At 45.2% G+C, this 21,346-nt stretch overlaps 1 protein-coding gene across 1 annotated transcript; it reads right to left on the bottom strand.

Annotated features, from left to right (window-relative positions):
* Positions 1 to 3,049: 3,049 nt before the first annotated feature.
* KLF9 (KLF transcription factor 9) lies at positions 3,050 to 17,314 on the bottom strand. Its single transcript, XM_069961859.1, has 2 exons — positions 16,308 to 17,314; positions 3,050 to 11,740 (listed from the first exon to the last, which is right to left on the bottom strand). Exons 1-2 carry the CDS (start codon positions 16,903 to 16,905, stop codon positions 11,511 to 11,513), a joined length of 828 nt encoding a protein of 275 aa, XP_069817960.1. The 5' UTR covers positions 16,906 to 17,314; the 3' UTR covers positions 3,050 to 11,510.
* Positions 17,315 to 21,346: the final 4,032 nt, after the last annotated feature.

Genomic DNA, 21,346 nt, shown 5'->3' with positions numbered 1-21,346 from the left:
GGGGCGGTGGCGACTAGTCACGACTCTCTGCCTGTCAGCGTGCTCTGCAAGGATGATTGACAGACAGAGAGACCCGTTAGTGGCGTATCTACCTGTCAATCATCCCTAACGAGCACGTTGAAAGGCAGTGAGCTGTGACTAATCACGAGTGGCTCCCCGCTCAGATGACTAGTTGCTGCCCCTCTCCTGGCCTCGCAACGCCTGAATAAAACTCCTTTTCCCCCCTATGTAAAGCTACTGCTGCAGATGTGGCTGGTAATCTTGGGGAGCTGCACAGTAGATCTATACTGTGCAGCTGGGAACCATATCAGCACAATTGTGCTGATTGGTTCCCTTTAACCTTGGCAATCATATAGCTGCACTGGGATCCCTGCGGGGGGTATGTGGTTGGGTGTTGTCTGACACATGAAAAACTTTATGTACTCTTTGATAACTGTGATCATCATCATTGACTTGCAGTATTTTGTAATTTTTTTTAACTGAGACCATCCAGACCACCCATATTATAATCTGCTGCAACGTCAGGAGGGCCAGATTTAACATAGCAATAAAAAAAAGTGTGGCGGGCCAAAAATAATGGCACCACAGGCCAGATTTGGCCCGCGGGCCAGAGTTTGACTTGACTGTTCTAAATGGACCCCAGGACAGATCTTGGATTGAAAGCAGCTATCAAAAGCGGTTTGGGGGGGCAGATTGTGGGTACAGATTTGCTTTCACTAATGCCTCACAGTGCAGTGGGTTCTTGCTGTACTGTTGTTTGGCATGAACAAGTCATTGGCTGTGCAGGCATTTTCTGTACAAATTAAACTTTGCCGAAACCAGGTAAAGGAGGAGCATTGGGAGCGTCTACCATTAGAGCAGCAGCCATGTGGGAGCAGGGCAGGTGTATATAGCTGGTTTTTTATTTTCACTGTGCCAGGAGACATTAGCTAAAAAAAAAAAAAAAAAAAAAACCTAACCTAGAAAACCTCTTTACCTCTACAGGATTGGGCATATTAAAATCCAAAATTAAGTCCAAAATTCTGGGTTGATTAATTTCTTAGTATATCTTTATATATTTTGATGTTTTTCTATTACAAAGCTCCAAATTCCCTAAATAGACATATATTCAAGATTTGCTCATCTCTAGTCTGCAGGAATAAGGACATTGCTGTAAAGTAATCTATACAGAATTGCAGCAAAAGGTGACGCCAATGTGGGCCTACACATGTTCATTAATGTTCATAATCCTCCTAAGGAATGTTGGGCTGGCTATGCCGCAGTCTCACACCATTGAGTGACATCATTAGTAAGTATTTAATTACTGAGCCTGATATTGTTTTAGGTAGTGGTTGATACTATTTCCTGTATATCCAACATGTTATTGATTCATGCACAGGTCAAGGGTGTTTGCCCCATATTTCACAAGGGCCTAGATCATCACTGGATCCATATAAGCTTGTCTTTGCCGGTGGGAGTCTGTGATTAACGGAACACAGTTATTAAGAATTTGAACCAAATTTTATATCTTTGAATAAGAATTACCACTCCAGGACAAGGCCAGTATTTCGGGGGGGAAATTAGTCATCATGTGGCATCTTACCAACCTTAAAGGTCCACTCTAACCTTATTTTTCATATGATGCTTAGGGAGGTGTGTGCATCCAGATCTGTACACAGTATGTCAAAGGTTCGCTCTGCCAATCAGTGTCTGAGACAGGACACTTATGTGTCTACTGATTGGCTGAGTGGGCTAGTGATGCATTGTCTACAGACCCAGAAGGACCTCATTGAGGAGACTGGATATATGGCAGAGAAAGGGGGTGTGAGAGAGGTGAGAGGTTTTTTTAACCCACTCCTCCCTGAGCATCATATGAAGAATAAGGTTAGATTGGATACCCCCTATAAAAAAGGACCCTGTTCTATAAGGCCATGGAAGAATAACAAGCCTGGTTCTACATGAGTCTAGTTATTATTATTTTCATGTATTTTCTTCCTTTCCTTATCAAACCAATAATCTGTATTCATCTACAGTTATCACTATGTGAAGATAATGCCCTTTAGTTGCTAGAGAACAAAACACTTTGGGGGAGATTTATCAAACATGGTGTAAAGTGAAACTGTCTCCGTTGCCCCTAGCGATTCCCCTCAGATTCCACCTTTCATTCCTCACAGACACTTTGGAAAATGAAAAGTGAAATCTGATTGGTTGCTAGGGGCAACTGAGCCAGTTTCACTTTACACCATGTTTGATAAATCTCCCCCATTATCGCTCTTTCCCAGGTGCTGGGAAAAGCTGGATCCAGTCCTGGGAAACTTCTCCCAGTTTCCCAGGACTGGATCCAGCTTTTCCCAGCACCTGGGGAGGAGCAGCAGTGAGCTAAAAAGCAGCCAGCTTGCAGAGATAACAAAGCTTTTCACTTTGTTATTACTGTAAATTGGTTCCTCTCTAGTTGCTAGGCTCCATAGCAGTTTCTATGCATGTTACTCTGCTTAGTTATGCCTATGCCAGTGTTGCTACATTTAGGGCCCTATTCCACTGGACGATTATCGTTCAGATTATCGTTAAATCGTTCGAACCTAAACGATAATCGTTCGGTTGAAATGCAGTTAACGATTAACGACCGAACGAGAAATCGTTGATCCCTTTATAAGACCTGGACCTATTTTTATCGTTGCTCGTTCGCAAAACGTTCGCATTGAATAAGACATCGTTCGGTCTTTCGCAATAGATACAAACGCAATAGCGAATAAATAGCGAAGAAAAATGATCGCAATTACAATCATAAGTAACGATTATCGTTCCATGGAAATGAGTGAACGTTTTCAGGTCTTTGGCAATAGCGGTCGTTTGAGATCGTTAACGATTATGCAAACGATAATCGTCCGGTGGAATAGGGCCCTTAGTTTCAAACATGTAACTAACAGAATTTAGTGGCTGAACTATGTGACATGTTCTGCCTTCTTCCCAATAAACAACTACCAACCAAGAAATTCATATACAGGCAAAAGGAATCATAATGTAACTTTTTGCTGCCTAATTTGTACATTTTAAAAAGCAGACCTGTAAGTGTTTGTATGACATTTTTTATTGGAACAGTTTATATACACTTGTACAAAATTGGGTAATACAACCCTTGGATTAAACAATTCCATTTGCTCTCCAAAACCAAAAGAAAGCAGAAATAACTTATGAAACTATACAAAACAAACAAAAAAAAACATTGTAAAAATTAAACAGTTGCAGAAATGACTATGCTAGAAAATTGCAAGTTACTGATCTGCGATGAAACTTGGTACTGTAATATCTTACCACCCTTTCAGAACCGGTGCTTGGGCAGCACCAATTCTGGAAGACTTGATGAAAGGTAATTTGATCAATTTTTGAGATTTCCATCTTGAATTCTTTACTTATCATTGTCCGTATCTGTTGTTATAAGGTGTAACAAAATGAAAATGTATCAAGCTTTTCAATCTCAACAGCACATAAGGGATCTTCTTTTTCCTACATTGTTTAATAGGAAAATGATTTCACAATCTGAAAACAATTAGTGGACAACGGTTATGAAATTCAGCATCTGTTAATAGCTTTAATGAAAAACAATATGTTCCCCAATTTGGTCACTGCTGAATATTTCAGAAACTACAACAGTATTAATGAGAATTTACTGTAAATTCCTACATTTAGAATTTTATATCAAGCTCTGGTTACTTTCCAGAATACTTGGTTAGAAATCTGGAGCCAGTTGTGAGTGGTGATGTTTTCTAAATTCTAAAAATTCTTTTAAGACAGGCATAGGAATCAAGGTGAAGCTGTGTGACAATGTTAGGAAATACACATACAGAAATCCCACCCAGTAAATCACTGCTTTCTTCTAGGACCTGTGTCTTAACATTGCAAGTGGCCGCTTGTATTTTGATGTTTAGCCACTTTTCTGACCAAGGAACAGCTATAGACATCTTCTAACATAAATCTTTAAATTCAAGTTTGCCTCACCAAATGTAAGTTTACACCTCAAAAAAGTTTTACTTAAATATAGCTTATATTACGAAGTTATTCATCTTCCTAAACTTTGTGTTTCAGTAAGTCCTTGTCCTCACAGACACAGCTTTGTTGCGTTTCTTTGTTTACATCATTAGCACTTAATTGATTATGTGGGCTCTGCAATTCTGGCTAATTGACTGCATGGGGCTTTGCCATGTGATTAGCATTACCAGGCTTCATCACAGGTGTTTTTATTGTCACAAACTTTAGGATTAAGTCTGGTAATTGTAATCACATGGTAAAGCCCAGATAGTCCACATAATAAATTAGCTTCTATTTAATTAAACAAAGAAATGCTACAAAACTGTGAATATGCAGAGACACCAATACTAGGTACTTTCAAGATCACTGCTGGATGTAAGTGACTGGAAGCACTTTGGGGCACATTCATCCAATGCGCCTCTAGCATACGGAAAACCTAGTTTGCACAAAAATTTGCTCCTTTTTCATTTCGTATGGCCCTCTCGCCTAAGGGGTGGGGGCGGTGGAGCTGGCAAAGCAGGGAGAAAGCGTGGCCTACTTCTGCCCCAGATTTATCATGATTTAGGCTTGGAAACAGGTGTAAATTATGGCAGAAATCTACACCTGCTGGATTTACCAAGAGGCGTGTGCTTCTAAGTAAATCCAACAGGATTGGATGTCCCCCTTTGTTTACACCCACAAGTTGAAAACCTGTCCTGATCATATCCAACTATGTACACACCTGTTTTGTAAATTAGGCTTTTCTGCTTAGTCATAAATAATAATTTTAGCTGTGCCTTGCTGACTTATAATGGGGTCTGTGGGGCTCCTGTATGCTGCACTATTCTTCCCATCACATATGTTAGAATTTGTAATGGTGGACCTCAACGGATCCTCTAACACATCTTGTGCCAGTTGGAAAAACTTAGTATATGTTCACTCCCTGGGGATAAACAAGAATCTTTTAATTCACTGACAATACGCAATGATCTTGAAGGTGGCAAGAAACTGTACAAAGTATTCAGAGAATTTAGAATTTTAGCTAGAATTTTTAGAATTAATGACCTGAAAACCCCTTTAAAAAGTATTAGTTTACTAACAGTTTATTAGTAACTTTTTTTAACGTGCCCTATAACTTAGAAACTTGGTGGTTAGAATAACTGTGTAGGCCACGTATGACATCATTATACGTCTCTGAGAAGTTTTTGTCTTTTTTTATTTTTATGTAAAATCCTGACTGCCTGTAACTATATAAATAAAATCTAATAAAATGTTCATAAACATGTTTTTGTAGCTTTGGGTCTGATATGTATTGCACATTATTTGCATTGATAATTAACTGTAAACCTTCTTTTCATTAAACAGGGATGAATTAAAACTATGTAGGAAATTTGGTTCACACCATCTGAGACGGTTCCTTTATGTACACTTCGGTCTGTTCTATGCAATGGAGGTGAGCCCTGTGCCCCAGGTGTACCGTTATCCCCTCCCCTCTATGATGCGCCTCCATCAGAATCAAGTCTGACCACGTTGCTGGCGCCAACCAGGTATTTTAAGTGAAGTGGTACATTTGCTTTAAGGAAAATACTAAATTACAACAATGGAGTCTCCTCTATGAACTCAGTATTTCCTAATACAGTTTTTCAAAAGTGTTCTTCTTAAGCATACAATCCCTCAAGCAATAGTTTATTAAGATTTTGCACTGCCTGCCATCCCAAGAAGCCAAAACATCCTACAACATCTTGCTGGCCATGCTGGAAAAGGCCATGAAACAACTCTTTCTACAAATATGGGGAGATTTCTCAAACTGGTGTGAAGTAGAATTGTCTTAGGTTCCATTTACACAGACAGATTATCTGCCAAAGATTTGAGGCCAATGCCAGGTATGGATTTAAAAAGAGGAGAAATCTCAGGCTTTCCTCTATGATCTGATCTCTGTTTAGTCTGTTTCTGACTTTGGCTTCAATAATCAGATAATCTTTCTGTGTAAATGGACCCTAAATTGCCCCTAGCAACCAATCAGATTTCACTTTTTATTCCTCACAGATTCTTTGAAAAATGAAAAGTGGAATCTGATTGGTTGCTAGGGGCAACTAAGACAATTCTACTTTACACCAGTTTGAGAAATCTCCCCCTACGTTCTAACAATTTAAACAAGCTTCTCTATACCAGATCCGATACAGGATGCAAAACCATTATTTTTTCACTTTCACCTGTAGCGCTATATTTCCCTCCCATTAATATTACATTTACTAACAATTGCTATTAAAAGCTATGTGAACCATTGTAACCATGTATTTATTGTTCCAATAAATCTAAAATGAAAAAATAAATTTAGAAAGCTTATAAATAGCCTTGATTAAAAAAACTGCACTTTTTTTGTGTACAGCTCCTACACAGATGTATGTCTTTCCATGGCTACAGACTACAAACACTTAGGGGTCATTCATACGTCCATGCGGCTTTGTCAGTACACTATTGCAAATTTTTAAGGCCCGATCACACCCAGCAAAAGTGTCAGAATTTCAAGCAGAGCCTGGGCCTCGGACGCCTCTCGTGCATCACCGCTCTCTGCCCGAAAGAACTGGCATGTCAATTCTTTGGATGGAGAGCAAAGGTGTGCGAGAAATCCCATTGAATCAGTGGAACTGGCGGAATTTCAAGCTGTGTCTGCGGCAGGCCTCTAAACTATTTAGGAGCTTCTGATTTCCCATGATGCTGGCAGCTCCCAGGTCCAGTCCTCAGAAACCTGTCCGTGTGCGGATGGAATTCTACGGATGTGTGAATGACCCCTTAGTGTAGTCAGCACTATATAGCCATTCCATTTTTCCTCTCTTCTATTATCTGCAAATTATTAAGAAGAGGCAAAGATGCAGGATCAGAATACATGGAGGGCTTGTTCATAGTCTGAGTAGGAGCTGTATATAAAAAAAAATAATTGAATATTTCTTCATGGTAACAAAAGTGTTCACATTCTTTTTTGATTCAACCATGATTGGTGAGACATCTTTAAACACATCATATAATAGCGGATCAATTCTTCCCTCTTCTATAAGAAAAAGGAAGTTCGCATTCCAATATTTTAGAAAATCTCCTTATGCAATATCAAGTGCGTTTTTTTTTGTCAGTAGCACTCAATAGCTGGCCACACATGATCCACTTACGTGTTTCATCATCATATTAGGTAAACTATCAAAAACTATAGATAGCCAGAAGGCATTTTGTTAGAGTGTAAAGATCACCAGACTGGTATGACACTCCGATTTGAACCTGTCAGGTGATTTAGGCTACCCTATCTGAGAGCAGGACATGATACAGGGAATCTGAGCTCTGTGATATATAGGTTTGTACGATTTGAAGCCAGGTTTACTCCCGTCAGAGTAAATTCTGACAGGACTCCTAAGAGAGACAGTAGGAGTCCTGCTTACTCCACCTACAGGTCATTGACAGCTTTCCATATACAAACTGCTACTGGGAAAGCAGCCAATCATTTGGTGTGGTGGAGCAGGACTCTCACAGTCTGTTTTAGGAGTCCCGTCAAGATTAAATCCACTTCCTACTCTGAAGTCCAGCGCCAAATCATATAACTTTATATATAACTTCCCTTCCTTGTATCTATCGTCTTCTGCTTTCAGAGCATAAATCACCCGAAAGGATTTGCTTTAAGGCCTGCGGTCTGCCTGGCTAATCTCTACTAAGGCTGGATGGCAAGACTATGACACAAGTAGGTAAAAAAGAAAATCTTCTATGTGATGTTGAGACAAGCAAACTCTACAATTAGTCCCCAAATGTAAGTGATTTGGAAGTTTACCGCCCAGAGTCATTTCTTTTACAGTGATAATGACTGGACTTTGCACTGTAATTGCCACAGTAAGTAAAATTCCTGGTAAATTAGATGTATGGTTTGATTCCTTCTGCCACGTGAGGGTGTGGATTGGTTTTCTTGGAATGTCGTTCTTGTCCTTGTCGTTCACCGGTTTTATACTGAGCATTTACACAGATGTTTTAAAAAGAAGCAGAATGATGAAATTCCATGCATGAAACAAGTATTACTATTCCTGAATTTGACACTATGGAGCTCTAGGCGCCCCTCTCAATTTAAAGCCACAGCAAAGTGTTATAAAAGGTTATAAAAACGATGTTTTCATCCGAAGTGGTAAAGACACATGCGTCGTTATTCAATCACAAAATAAACATCATCCCCTTAACGTCACTTTGACTAAAGTTCACTTATCTTAAACTCAAAACGAAGTGATGTGGTTGTATGTACTGAGAAGCTGAAACGCGTTGAAGCTCGGTTTTATATAGCTGTTCATAATCACCACTACAAATCCAATTGAAACCTGTACTGTACCTATACACTTTAAAGCAAGTCAGGATGCTGTATAATACAATGCTCGAACATCTTATGTCAACTACTTAACAGACAGACATTATTATCTCAATGATCACACACAGAGCTCAGGGGCTTTTAAAGATGAAAGTGAACAGGAAAAACCCCACAAGGATTTCAATAACGTGATACATGAAGTCATCATATAGAATTTGTGCTTGTTGATGTTAAGCTCCTCTTTTCTTTTTTTTGTATTTTTTTTTTATTTTATTTCTGCTCAATGTGCAAAACCAGAAATGCTTGTAGTTGTCCTCAGTTAGCCTTTTACAAAGATCTCCCTCAAAAACCACATGCTGCCCCTGGCAGGAAATAAGAAAAAGGTTAAACCAAACCATACCATTTTTTTTTCAAGTTCCTTTTTAATTTTTTTATAATTTTTTTTTTGTAATTTTTTTTTTTCTTAATCTGGCTGTCTCATCTGGAAGAATTATTTTGCTATGTGGAATAAAGAAATAGGTGTTTCAAAAACTGAAACAGAGGTAGAAAGTGTATAATGTTTTTTTTGTTTTGTTTTTTCCTGACATTCCTTATTTCATAGTATAGCTGAACTGTAGTGTATTTTTGCAACAGTCTTTGTTATGGCCTAAAGACGGACATATGATTGCACATTGTGTAATATTAATTTGTCATCAAGGAAGAGTACTAAATAAAAGTAAAAATAAGGTGCCTACTGTGCTGTACCTCTAGCTCTTAAACTTTTCTCTGAACGCTACACAAGGAGGAATACATGTCATATTCTGGCTAGCAAAACAGTTTTGATACAGGCCTTGTATCTTGTTTGTTCTACTGATGCTGAACCCCAAGTTTTTACCAATGACTTGCATCCCCCTACTTGAAACTCAGCCACATGAACGTGTTCCCGAAAGAAATGCTCTGAAGATACCCAATGAAGGAGGCACTAGAGCCATGTGAAAATTGTATAAAACAGTATAAAAACAAGACCCTTGGCACTTGTATGACTATAAAATTGTCCCAAGGGCTATGGTATCATCTCTGGGATCAGAATTACATCGAATGTTCCAACCCCGTGCATATATGAAATTTCTTTTAAAGGCTAAGTGAATCAGTAAACAAAAAGAAAACATAGAAAATCTGAACAGGTTGTTTTGAATGGTTTGTGACACTATGGGGGGCATTTATTAAGTCCGGCGTTTTTTACGCCGGACTTAAAAATGCCCCCGCAGCTCCGGCGCTACGGAGATTTATGTAGAGGCGGACTGCCTCTACACAAATCCCGTGCGCGCCGGTGCGCACCGCCGAAAACCTACGCCAGCTGAGGACTGGAGTAGGTTTTCGGCGTACATTTGGGCGGAACGGATGGTAAATCGCGCGGACTCTGAGTTCCGCCCACTACACGCCCCCTTTCCGCCCCCCTGGCGTACTCGGCGGAAAGTGCCGATTTACGAATATTTTATTCGCAAATCGGCCATTTGCGTATAAAAAAATACGCAAATCGGCACTTTCTGCCGAAAATCATCCGTTCGCAGGATGATACATGTGGCCCTTTGTCTCTACAATTTGGGTTAATAAAATGGGCCACTCTATCGGCAGTTTAGCCAATAGAGTGGACTATTTTTCACAACAGTCCTTTCTACTTATTAAATAGGAACCTGCGGAGTGATCGGAGTGCTTATATCTAATGCGGATATGGAATGGACCTAATTTTGTTTGTACAAAGACATGAAATTTGTAAACTGCCTATGTGGCCAAACTCTGCATAGTTACCCCCCTCGCCGCTGAAGAGACCCTCACACCAATGGTCGGCCTCCCCAGTATGGAACAAGTCTACAAATATAGGCTTCATGTGAAATTATCACTGGAAACATAAGGTGCAAAAAAGTCTTCATTCAATTTGGTGCATCTGGCTACCAAATGAAATGATGTAAACGTGAATTTTTTTTATAATCATATTAAGAACCTAAATGACACAATGGTGAGGCATTTCATAGAGTGACACTTTCCGTCAGTCTGTGCATGCAGTGTCGTCCCACAATCAGAAAGTGCGATACTGTAGTGGAGGCAGTGACAGACCAACTGCCTGGCATTGATCTATGCAATAGACTCCTTGCAAGTTCACACTGCTTAGTGTCCCAGTGCTCTTGACCTGAGCACTGAGAAGACAGCAATGTATCTGTCAACAGCCCAGTCAAACATTCTGGTTTTGCAAGAACTGGTTGTCATTGCTATGTTGAAAACAAAATGTGCATAGCAATATACAATTCTACTAAAATGACCCTCAGATAATTTGTCTAAACTTGCAGGGTAAAGGCATATATGTTCACTCAATGTCTCTTACACAGCTGCATGTAACGTCTTAGACAATGCAGTCAAACTGGACGCGGAGATCAAATCTGCCTGAAAGCTAGGCATGGCGTGAAAAGACTTCCACTGTAGGACGTGTGTGTCTTGTATTCTGAATATACACTTCATTACTGAGTATTGCATCTCCCCTTAACAACATGTGTTCCCCAACCTGCAAACAGGTAGGAGTCAGGGTGGCAGAGCATCCCCCCGAATACGCTCTCCAGCGCTTAGTTTGCTTTGCGCAGTTTCCTCCTTTTCCTCTCCTTCACCACGCTCCAAAAACAGGTAATAACGTAGGTCGTGCCAAAGTGCCCCAGCCATCGGAGGAGACTGCATTCATCCATATTATAGGGAGATCAATATTCCATCAACAATAAAACACAGATTTCAAGACATCGTAAGACATATTTCCACAAGAAAACAAGTTCAAGCTTGTTCTATACCAGCTTGCTTCGTAAAATGTATATGCTCCAAATTTCATCAACAAGAAAAAAGGATTCCCTTATATATGTATGCGAGTGTCCTCGTACTTGGTTCACAAATGTAAAGCTAATCCGTTGTGGTTTCTATTTCATAAACACATATGCATGCCAGCGCAAGCACGAACGATCGTACAGTCAAAACCGTGATGGTACAGATCACACCACTACAAAGAAAAATACCTAGAGTTGGATGCCACCAAAAGAAACCGGGCAGCAATTTTCCTTTAAATACACTGCTGCAGAAGCATGAATGTTAAACTGCTACATTTCCTTTGACAAGATGCAAGATGATATGTACAGCAGCTGAGATTTTCATGTGACAGCTTGGTTACTCTATGATTGTATACTCAGATAAAGGTTGAGTTGGACCTCTTGGACCTTTTGATCATGCTTGGATGGAAATCTGTGTGGCGTCGGGCGTGCTTGGTCAGGTGGTCGCTCCTCATGAACCTCTTCTCGCACAGGGGACATCGAAACTGCTTCTCACCCGTGTGTGTCCGGTAATGGCGAGTCAGCTCATCTGACCGGGAGAACTTTTTAAGGCAGTCGGGCCATGTGCATGGAAATGGACGTTCACCTATGGGGGTAAAAAAAAATTACCTAAAAAAGAGAAAAAGACAGAACCAACTAGAAGTATGTGAGAGCTACAAAACGGAATTCCCTCTGTTATCTGAAGCCTTCCAAGTCACAAGCAAGTTGGGCCAGTAGCTGACATGCATGTGCCACACATCATAAGTTGTGAACCCGTGGATTATGCTGTGTAAACTGGCAAGCTAACTGATATATAGGTTTTGTGTAAAAATGTCATTGATCTAAACATCTGCTCATTCTTAGGAGTCCAGTAGGCGTACTAATCAGTGATTGACAGTACATGCAAGAGAGCCTGCCGATCAGGAAAAGTGCCCACTGGACTGGCATGTTGAATGTGACAGGTTGGCTAATCATATAGGAGCCATACTAACCAGTTGCTTATTTCTGAAGAATATTATACCAAGTTGAGGTCATACTTCAGCTTATATATGGTCAGTACTGACTGATTTTGTAGGTGTGATTAAAGGGGGATGAGTCTAACCTGCTGATAGCCCCCTTAAGCGTCCATTGATTATTAATGGAGCAGGTGGGCCGGATGACACTGTGGGGGCGGGGCAGTGCCCCTAACAGTGCTCCCAGCCGAAGATTATGCCGCCTAATAGTGGGGGCTGACGTCGAGGAGGAAGGTAAGACACATAGCTTCCTCCTCAGCATCCTGGGTGCTATAGGGGGCTATTAGCAGGATAGATTTGTCTAACCTGCTGATAGTCCCCCTTTAACATACTTACCATTAAGTCCATCAACACAGCTATGGGGTTAGTAGATAAATGGGTTTTAGTAGTCTGCAAGCAATAAATTACCAAGAAAGAAAATATGTTCCCTGCATCTAAAAATTATAAGGGGTTTCATATAAGAAGGTAAGCATTAAGGGTGGGTTCACACGTACAGGATCTGCAGCAGATTTGATGGCACAGATTTGCTTTGAATCTGCAACTTCAAATCTGCAGATCTGCTGCAGATCCTGTATGTGTGAATGCACCCTAAAGGAGAAGCCTGTGCAAAAAGTACAGTGTGGGAAGGAAATGCAGGACCATCATAAAGATTGTATACTTATGTGTCCTCATGCCCCGCAGTGCAGTTACTGCTCCCGGACCCTGACGCCCTCCTCTGGCTCCTGAAATGTCACAATCCAGGCTCAGGAATACTCGCTCAGTCAATCAGTGACTGAATTGTCCCTGATTGGCTGAGCAGGTACTTTTCCCCAGGTTGTGACATACCAGGAGATAATTATGTTCGGCGGCTGACAAAGAGTGGTGAGAGCAGCGATGGGAGGGCACAGGGACAGGTAAGTATACATTCTTTATTATGGTCCCCCTGCCTGCACTAGATCTGGACTTCTCTTTTAACCCTTTAGAACATAAAAGGTAACAGTGCAGGCCCTATAACAGGAGAGCTTATTTTCCACATACAATTGCACCAGGATATGCATTGCCTCTCCTACCACCTGTGGCATATGGTATATAAGGGAGGTGGGCTAGGCTTTGTATGTATGCCAGATATAAACCAACGTAAACCCTTAGCTTGTCAAAATCCTATGCTTCCTCCCTTAAATGAAGGTAATGTTCATACAGACATCCAGAGCTCTGTGTCACTTGCAGTCAGTAGGTTACAGTTTCAATTCATTGCTTATGCATACATAGCAGTCTTCTGCCAATATGGATGTGACAATATAATGAGAAATAAGGTGCACATCATAGATAGCTCCCTCTTAGTGGCAACAGCATAGCAGGATTTCATTTCCTAGGAAACTAGCATAAATGTAGCTGTGTCAGCCCTGTTCCCTTATCACAATGATACACTATTACAATACACTACAATGACATATGGGGTGCACATAGGTGCAGGGGGGCCCTAACTACCTGGGGCCCCATCTCCTTTCCAGAATCCTAGCACTGGTCCCTTTACATGCAGCAGTTATACTGTAGGAGGAAGGCATATTGCAGGATCCCTCTAAGGAGTGAACACAATGAGGTCATGTAAGGTAAACGTGCCAGATACAAAGCCTCGGTGGTGCAGCATACAGTGATTCCTATCTGTACATGGCGTGCTTCTTTCTACAGCAGTATACTAATGCAGATAGCTTTTCCTAGACCAGTGTTCTCCAATCTGTGACTAGCTGGTGCAAAACTACAACTCCCATCATACAAGTGATATTTGTTGGCTGTAAGAGCATGATGGGAGTTGCAGTTCTGCAGCAGCTGGAGAGCCATAGGTTGGGGAACACTGTCCTATACAGGCAGGAGAGTGTATTTATACCCTAATTCTTGTCTTTATGACCGTACACTGTTCCCCCTTGTATGATAATGTGACCAGATAGAGCCAAGCCACATGTCCACAAAGATGAATGATGCCTACCTAGTGGGCTTACCATGCATAGTGCCCCCCCCCACACGTAGCCCCCAGAAGGTTTATTGTACCTGTTCTGCAATATCCTACACATAAACCTAGTATCAGACAGACAAGCACATGTCATAGATCAGCCCCATGCCAACATATAATGATGAACCTGCAGACAGATTCATCAAAGATGGCATGGAGGGCTATCAGCAGACAGGATGCCTCTCATGATGCCACCTGTGCTCACTGCTTATTATACAGCAACCTGCTTACATACCCACATTTCTTACTGCATTGAACGTGGCGAGTAGTTAAAAAAAAAAAGTCTTTGTTTGCACCCTGATCTGTATGAGAAGTTCTCTGGGCGGGGAGGCTGGTGCCAGGGCTGATGTACTTTTCCACAGACACACCCAATCCTCACTCTTTCCTGACTGTGACCAATTACGCCAAGGAAAACAAAAGAATACTGACCTGGGTTTCAATGGGATCTGCGCCTTCATCCGGAATCCCTTGACACCCCCTGACTGCTATAAACATCAGTCTTATCAAAGCTAATAGTGATGTACTGTCTGCATGAAGAATGTGATGCCACCCTCCGACTCAGGTCTCTATGGCATAATTAGCAGAGTCTTACAAGGTGGCTGCAAAGTCATCCATGCCAATTGAAATGCAGATGAAGGGAGAGATTTCTAATCTTAAACCACAATTAGTGCACTTTGCCCTGGCATCATCTACCACACCTTTAAGCTCTCAGCTGGCATAAGGGGCATGCCTACACTTGGAATATGAATCATTGAGTTTGTTTGGGAAATGTGACTGTAAGCAGAATAGCAGGTGAGAGCTGGAAGCCTCCGACATAATGCAGATCCCAGCACCCGCTGACGTGCCAGGCTATTTACCCTACATAACAGTTTTAATTTCTCATTTGTTAAGATTTTAGATGCAAATATTGAGCGGTGGTATGTGAGGTCATTGTGATTCAGCTGCTGTAGGAGATGGAGCGTCGTCGTCTGCGATACACTATATGCTGTCTGCGAGCGGGCGGGCGGTGGAGCAGCAGAAACACAATCTCCTCAGTCAGTCTCAGTGGAAGAGGTAATCTGAGGTCAGCTCGTTGGTATGGAAGTGCGGAAGCAGATAATGAAGAATGCGATTAGACAGCTCGCTCATACCCCCGCTGGCTCATAATCAAACGAGAGGAAGAAGAGACGGCCACAAATACACAACCCAACACATTGGCTCCTGGACAGATTATAAACTGCCTCCAGCTATAAATAGCCCCCTAATCTGCACACATGGCAGAAACCAAAGCCCTAATCTAGGCAGCACACCGGCACGGTACTGAGGGATTAGATGGCAAAGAGCTCCAGCCTGACAAACCCCAAAGGGGCTCGGCAAGCACCCAACTTTGGCAGTAGACTTTCTGCACCAAGGGAACTATGCTGATCCTTCCCTGATACCCAATCCGTACCCACCGGGCACTTTCAACCCAATGAATGGCACTGTACCCAGGTGAATGTTGCTTGTCGTGTGACGTCAAGCTGCATAACTCGTGTATATGGTAGCCACCCACCGGTTGGCTGGGTTACAAAAAATAGGCGTGACCATAGGGGTGTTCCCCGAATCGACGGGAACCACCTCCTATAAACCTCAACAACACGTCGCTACAACCACGTTGCCAAAAGCATGTACTGAGTCACAACTCCTCCCTCCACTCCACTCTTGGGTCAAAATGGCACGAGGGAGGGCACAACCCAGGGGGGACCCACTAAGAAGTAGATTCGGACGCTGGCGCTTTATTTCGGGGGCAGGAGACGCCAACTGTCATGGGTTGTGATGGTGGACGTGGTCCTACTGTGACGGGACGGGATCAGAGGCTGAGCTGGCATGTCACGGGCACACTGGGGCTGTCACTGGCTGCCAGTCAACCACTACGTCTACTATTCTACATTCACCAAAGGAAAAAGTGAACTTGTGAAAAGTCATTGGCATGTTTCTAGGAGGATTTCACACCCAGTACGAACTTGCTTTCACATGAAGTTACTGCAATTATTGTAACCCTTCCATGCCAGCCATAGCAGACAATGCCCAGACTGGTGCATGTAGCGTGTGCTATGCAGTGTGGCATGGGACTGTCTAGACAATGCCTCCTATCCTGAGGTGTCCCTGGCTCCCTCAGTGCCCACAGGTGGCAGCAGGAGGGTGGGGGTACTGACCTGTGTGCACTCTGTAATGGGCTTTGAGGTGGGAGGATTTGCCATACACTTTGCCACAACCAGTATAAGGACACCTGTGCCTCTTCTCACTGGAGGAGCCGGCGGGGCGTGGCGGGGAGCTGCTGGGCGTGTCCGGGCTGGGTGGGCGTGGCTGCGTGGAGTCTGGCTCGGGGCTGTAGTCCGTGTGGCTGGGAGTTGTGCTGCTGCTGCTGTAGCTGTGACCGGACTCAGTGGTCACGTCACTGTCCGAGCTCAGCTCCTCGTCGCTGTAGACCGGGGAAGGCAGCGGCCGGTACTTGTTTAACTCCAGCAGGCTCTTGGCTATAGTGAGCAGGGTGCAGTAGTCCTTCCAGCAGGCGTCCCCGGGGCCGGCGTCATGGGGCTCCTTAGTGGCCCCCGGCTCGGGCAGGCTCCGCAGGTGCACACTCTGCTCTTGCTCGGTCATCCTGCGCAGGTCTGCAGGTGCTGACGGGGCTTCCAGGCTGGGGGACAGGGGCTGCTCTCCCTTCACCTCCGGGTCCTCGGGGTGGTGAGATCGGTTGGAGATAGACACCAGGCACTGAGCAGCTACGAAGTCCATGTAGGCGACAGCTGTCATGTCAGGCAGGCGGGCTCCGGGGAGAAGTGGTGCGGTGTCAGCGGCGGCTGGTGCGTGTGGTGCAGCTGCGATCAGTGTGTGCAGCCCGTCATCTTCAGCAGACAGCACTAGTCTGGGACCTCCCCGCCGCTACTACACAATGCCCCTCCTGTGTCTGCAGCACACTTTCCCAAACTTACACAAGCCAAGCATCCCACACGTGGCGGGGCTAGACCCTCAGCATGGGCAGCTGCCGCTTTGTCTGCCCGTCTGCCCCCCGAGCCTTCATCCTCCTCAGTCATACACAGAGTGTGAGGAAATCTCAGACAAAGCTCGAGATGATCCACTTGTCTCCCCCCTCCCCGTCTCCTTCCACTCTCAGGGTTCAGGCATTCTCCTGCTCAGTAACAATTTAACAGAACCCCACGCGTCACAATGGGATGCGGCTCCCATAGGTTCTATGAGAAAGGGACATTCTATTCTGTTTACCTCCGTCCCTCTTCCAATCAGGGCGCCCCTCCCGGCCAGGGGCGGGGTGGCAGCCGGAGTGGCGACCAATCACATGGCTCCCCCTGTTTCCAGCGTGCTACTCCGCCAGACACACATACACACACTTACAGACGGGCACACAGCTGGCTCTTAAAAGGGCGACGCGTCCCCGGCTGTCCTCGTTCTCAGGGTGTTACCTCCCGGCACCGGGGGCACCGGGGACACGGCACCGGCTCAGAGGCGGCATTAGTCAGCTTGTCAAGTGACTGCGACTTTTCCTGGACAATGAGGAGAGGCGCAAGGAGGACAGGGCTGGGAGCTGTTCTGTCATGGCAAACTTTCCGTCCTTAGGTGAACTTGCTGTCACCAGGACAAGCTGCAGTACAGAGCATGTAATAGTGCTGGTGTACAGGGGCATGTGCCCAGGGGGCATGGTGTACAGGGGCATATGCCCAGGGGGGATGGTGTACAGGGGTATGTGGTCTAGGAGGGCTGGTGTACAGGGGCATGTGCCCAGGGAGGGCTGGTGTACAGGGGCATGTGCCCAGGGGGGGTGGTGTACAGGGGCATGTGCCCAGGGGGGGTGGTGTACAGGGGCATGTGCCCAGGGAGGGCTGGTGTACAGGGGCATGTGCCCAGGGAGGGCTGATGTACAGGGGCATGTAATAGTGCTGCAGTGCAGAGTATGTAATAGTGCTGGTGTACAGAGGCATGTGCCCAGGGGAGATGCTGTACAGGGGCATGTGCCCGGGGAGGGCTGATGTACAGGGGCATGTGCCCGGGGAGGGCTGATGTACAGGGGCATGTGCTCAGGGGGAGCTGATGTACAGGGGCATGTGCCCGGGGAGGGCTGGTGTACAGGGGCATGTGCCCGGGGATGGCTGGTGTACAGGGGCATGTGCTCGGGGAGGGCTGGTGTACAGGGACATGTGCCCGGGGAGGGCTGATGTACAGGGGCATGTGCCCGGGGAGGCTGGTGTACAGGGGCATGTGCCCGGGGAGGGCTGGTGTACTGGGGCATGTAATAGTGCTGGTGTACAGGGGCATGTGCCCGGGGAGGGCTGGTGTACAGAGGCATGTGCCCGGGGAGGGCTGGTGTACAGGGGCATGTGCCCGGGGAGGGCTGGTGTACAGGGGCATGTGCCCGGGGAGGGCTGATGTACAGGGGCATGTGCCCGGGGAGGCTGGTGTACAGGGGCATGTGCCCGGGGAGGGCTGGTGTACAGAGGCATGTGCCCGGGGAGGGCTGGTGTACAGGGGCATGTGCCCGGGGAGGGCTGGTGTACAGGGGCATGTGCCCAGGGATAGCTGGTGTACAGGGGCATGTAATAGTGCTGGTGTACAGGGGCATGTGCCCAGGGGGTGCTGATGTACAGGGGCATGTGCCCAGGGGGTGCTGGTGTACAGAGGCATGTGCCCGGGGAGGGCTGGTGTACAGGGGCATGTGCCCGGGGAGGGCTGGTGTACAGGGGCATGTGCCCAGGGATAGCTGGTGTACAGGGGCATGTAATAGTGCTGGTGTACAGGGGCATGTGCCCAGGGGGTGCTGATGTACAGGGGCATGTGCCCAGGGGGTGCTGATGTACAGGGGCATGTGCCCAGGGGGTGCTGATGTACAGGGGTATGTGCCCAGGGGGTGCTGATGTACAGGCGTATGTGCCCAGGGGGTGCTGATGTACAGGGGCATGTGCCCAGGGGGTGCTGATGTACAGGGGCATGTGCCCGGGGAGGGCTGATGTACAGGGGCATGTGCCCGGGGAGGGCTGGTGTACAGGGGCATGTGCCCGGGGAGGGCTGTTGTACAGGGGCATGTGCCCAGGGAGGGCTGATGTACAGGGGCATGCGCCCAGTGGGTGCTGAACACACATAAGACCCCGGCCCTGTTCCAGATAGGAGAGGTGGGGTGACTGCATAGAGGGAAGAGCCCCAGGGGGCAAGAGGGGAGGGTGGGGGTGGACTGCCACTAGTTCTGCCAAGCAGATAGGGTGATATTACAGGATGGGGTTACTGGCTTGTACTTTATATGTAGTCTAGATATGGAATTGCCAAAAGTTTCATAGACTTCCATTATATATTTTTTTATATACCATGTACAATAACTGCGCAGAGCATTGGGGGCATTTATTAAGATTTCAGTCTTAAAGCCCCATCCCCAATTATCCAACTGGATGTACTAAAAGGCGCACGCTTCTTAGTAAAGCCAGCGGGACCTGTGCTTATCGCACCTGCCACAAGTCTTAGGCCCAACATTTCCAAGTAAGCGACACCGGTCTGCTAGATAGGCAAAAGCTTTCCAAGCCTATACATGGCTACATAATCATGAACTTTATTATTTTATATGACAAAGCAAGGTCTACACAGACATCACTAACAATGTCCGCACAGCCCCTGCTTCTTTCATATAAAATAAAGTTCATACCTCTTCTCCCTTAGTGTCCTGCAGCTTTTCCCCGCTTACCAGTCATTGGCCGAGACAGGACACCGCTGTGGCAAGTGGTTGGCTGAGCAGCCTGTCACTGGGCCAGTCAGGTCAACCATTTTTCACCACGTTTAAATGGCAACAATCACTTGAAGATCAGCTCCTTGGCTGATCGTTGTCTTTTTTACGTGGAGTGATAATCTGCCGAATTGGCCTGATCGGGCAGATTATCACTCAGTGTAATAGGCCCCTATAAACAGCTGACGAAGATTACACCACCAGATACACCGCTTTTTTTTTTTTTTTTTACATTAAGAGACCATTTTACATTAAGGCCCATTTTTTTTGAACAGCCGCCCTCGCACATGGTGCTGGTCTATTTCCAAGCACCAAACCCCCTCCCCTCTGTGACGCGGCTCCATTAGAATTAATGGAGCCGCCTCACAGAGGGGAGATCACCACACTGAGCGCCGACAGGCCTGCCCTCAGTCCTCTGGGGCAGGCTGGTGCTTGGGAATACTGTAGAAATATGTAGAAGACGGCACTTTCGTGGCGGTGGTGCTCGAGATGAGAAAAATGTTCAGATATTAGGAAGAGCCCGGCACTCACCAAGTAAATTATGCTTCTTTATTGTAGTGTAGCAAACTTATGTTTGCTACACTACAATTAAGGTGCTTGGGAATACACCGGCAAAAAAGGGCCGCACCACCGGCATCCTCACACTGGGGCCGGTCTGTCTGGGGATACATTCACTTTAAGGCTGGGTTCACACTACGTATATTTTCAGTCAGTATTGTGGTCCTCATATTGCAACCAAAACCAGGAGTGGATTAAAAACACAGAAAGGCTCTGTCCACACAATGGTGAAATTGAGTGGATGGCCGCCATATAACGGTAAATAACGGCCATTATTTCAATACAACAGCCGTTGTTTTAAAAAAACAGCAAATATTTGCCATTAAATGGCGGCCATCCACTCAATTTCAACATTGTGTGAACAGAGCCTTTGTGTGTTTTCAATCCACTCCTGGTTTTGGTTGCAATATGAGGACCACAATACTGACTGAAATATACGTAGTGTGAACCCAGACTCTAGCTGTATTATGTGGCCCGACCCCGCACTGTAATCTAGATTGTAGCTTGCTTAATGTCTATTAAATGGCTTGAGAATCGTGCGGCAGGGCCGTGCGGACACAATTAGCGATGTCCATGCAGCCCTTGCTGTAATCAGCCATTGGCCAATGATCGGCTCCTCGGCTGATCACTGTATCTATTACACCGGGCGATATCAGCCTTATTCGGCAGATAATCACTTCATGTAAGGGGCCCTTAGTCAGTGAGAGAGCATGGCATTTGATTTGTTCTGGTATCTGTTAGCCCCCTCCCATACTCCATCCATGACAGTTCTCTGATTCTGTGACTCCCACCACCCAGTAATAAAAAGGATTGGATGAAACGTGGCTGTGCCCCCTTTCTCCCTATAGGATCCCTATGGCTTGTCTGTATATCAGATACGGGCAAAATTGTTAGTCCCCTCTTGTTAAAGTAAATTCA

This window comes from Dendropsophus ebraccatus, chromosome 3 (genome assembly GCF_027789765.1).
Source record: "Dendropsophus ebraccatus isolate aDenEbr1 chromosome 3, aDenEbr1.pat, whole genome shotgun sequence".
Classification (NCBI taxonomy): Eukaryota; Metazoa; Chordata; class Amphibia; order Anura; family Hylidae; genus Dendropsophus; species Dendropsophus ebraccatus.
The sequence above is the reverse complement of the archived record's forward strand: the minus strand, read 5'-3'. Positions and strand labels throughout refer to the sequence as shown.

Excerpts from the sequence above, each read along its gene's own strand:
- KLF9 (XM_069961859.1), bottom strand. The coding sequence starts at position 16,905 with ATGACAGCTGTCGCCTACATGGACTTCGTAGCTGCTCAGTGCCTGGTG. Across the intron at positions 11,741-16,307 it reads CCATTACAGAGTGCACACAG|GTGAACGTCCATTTCCATGC; the intron begins GTCAGTACCCCC and ends TTACCCCCATAG.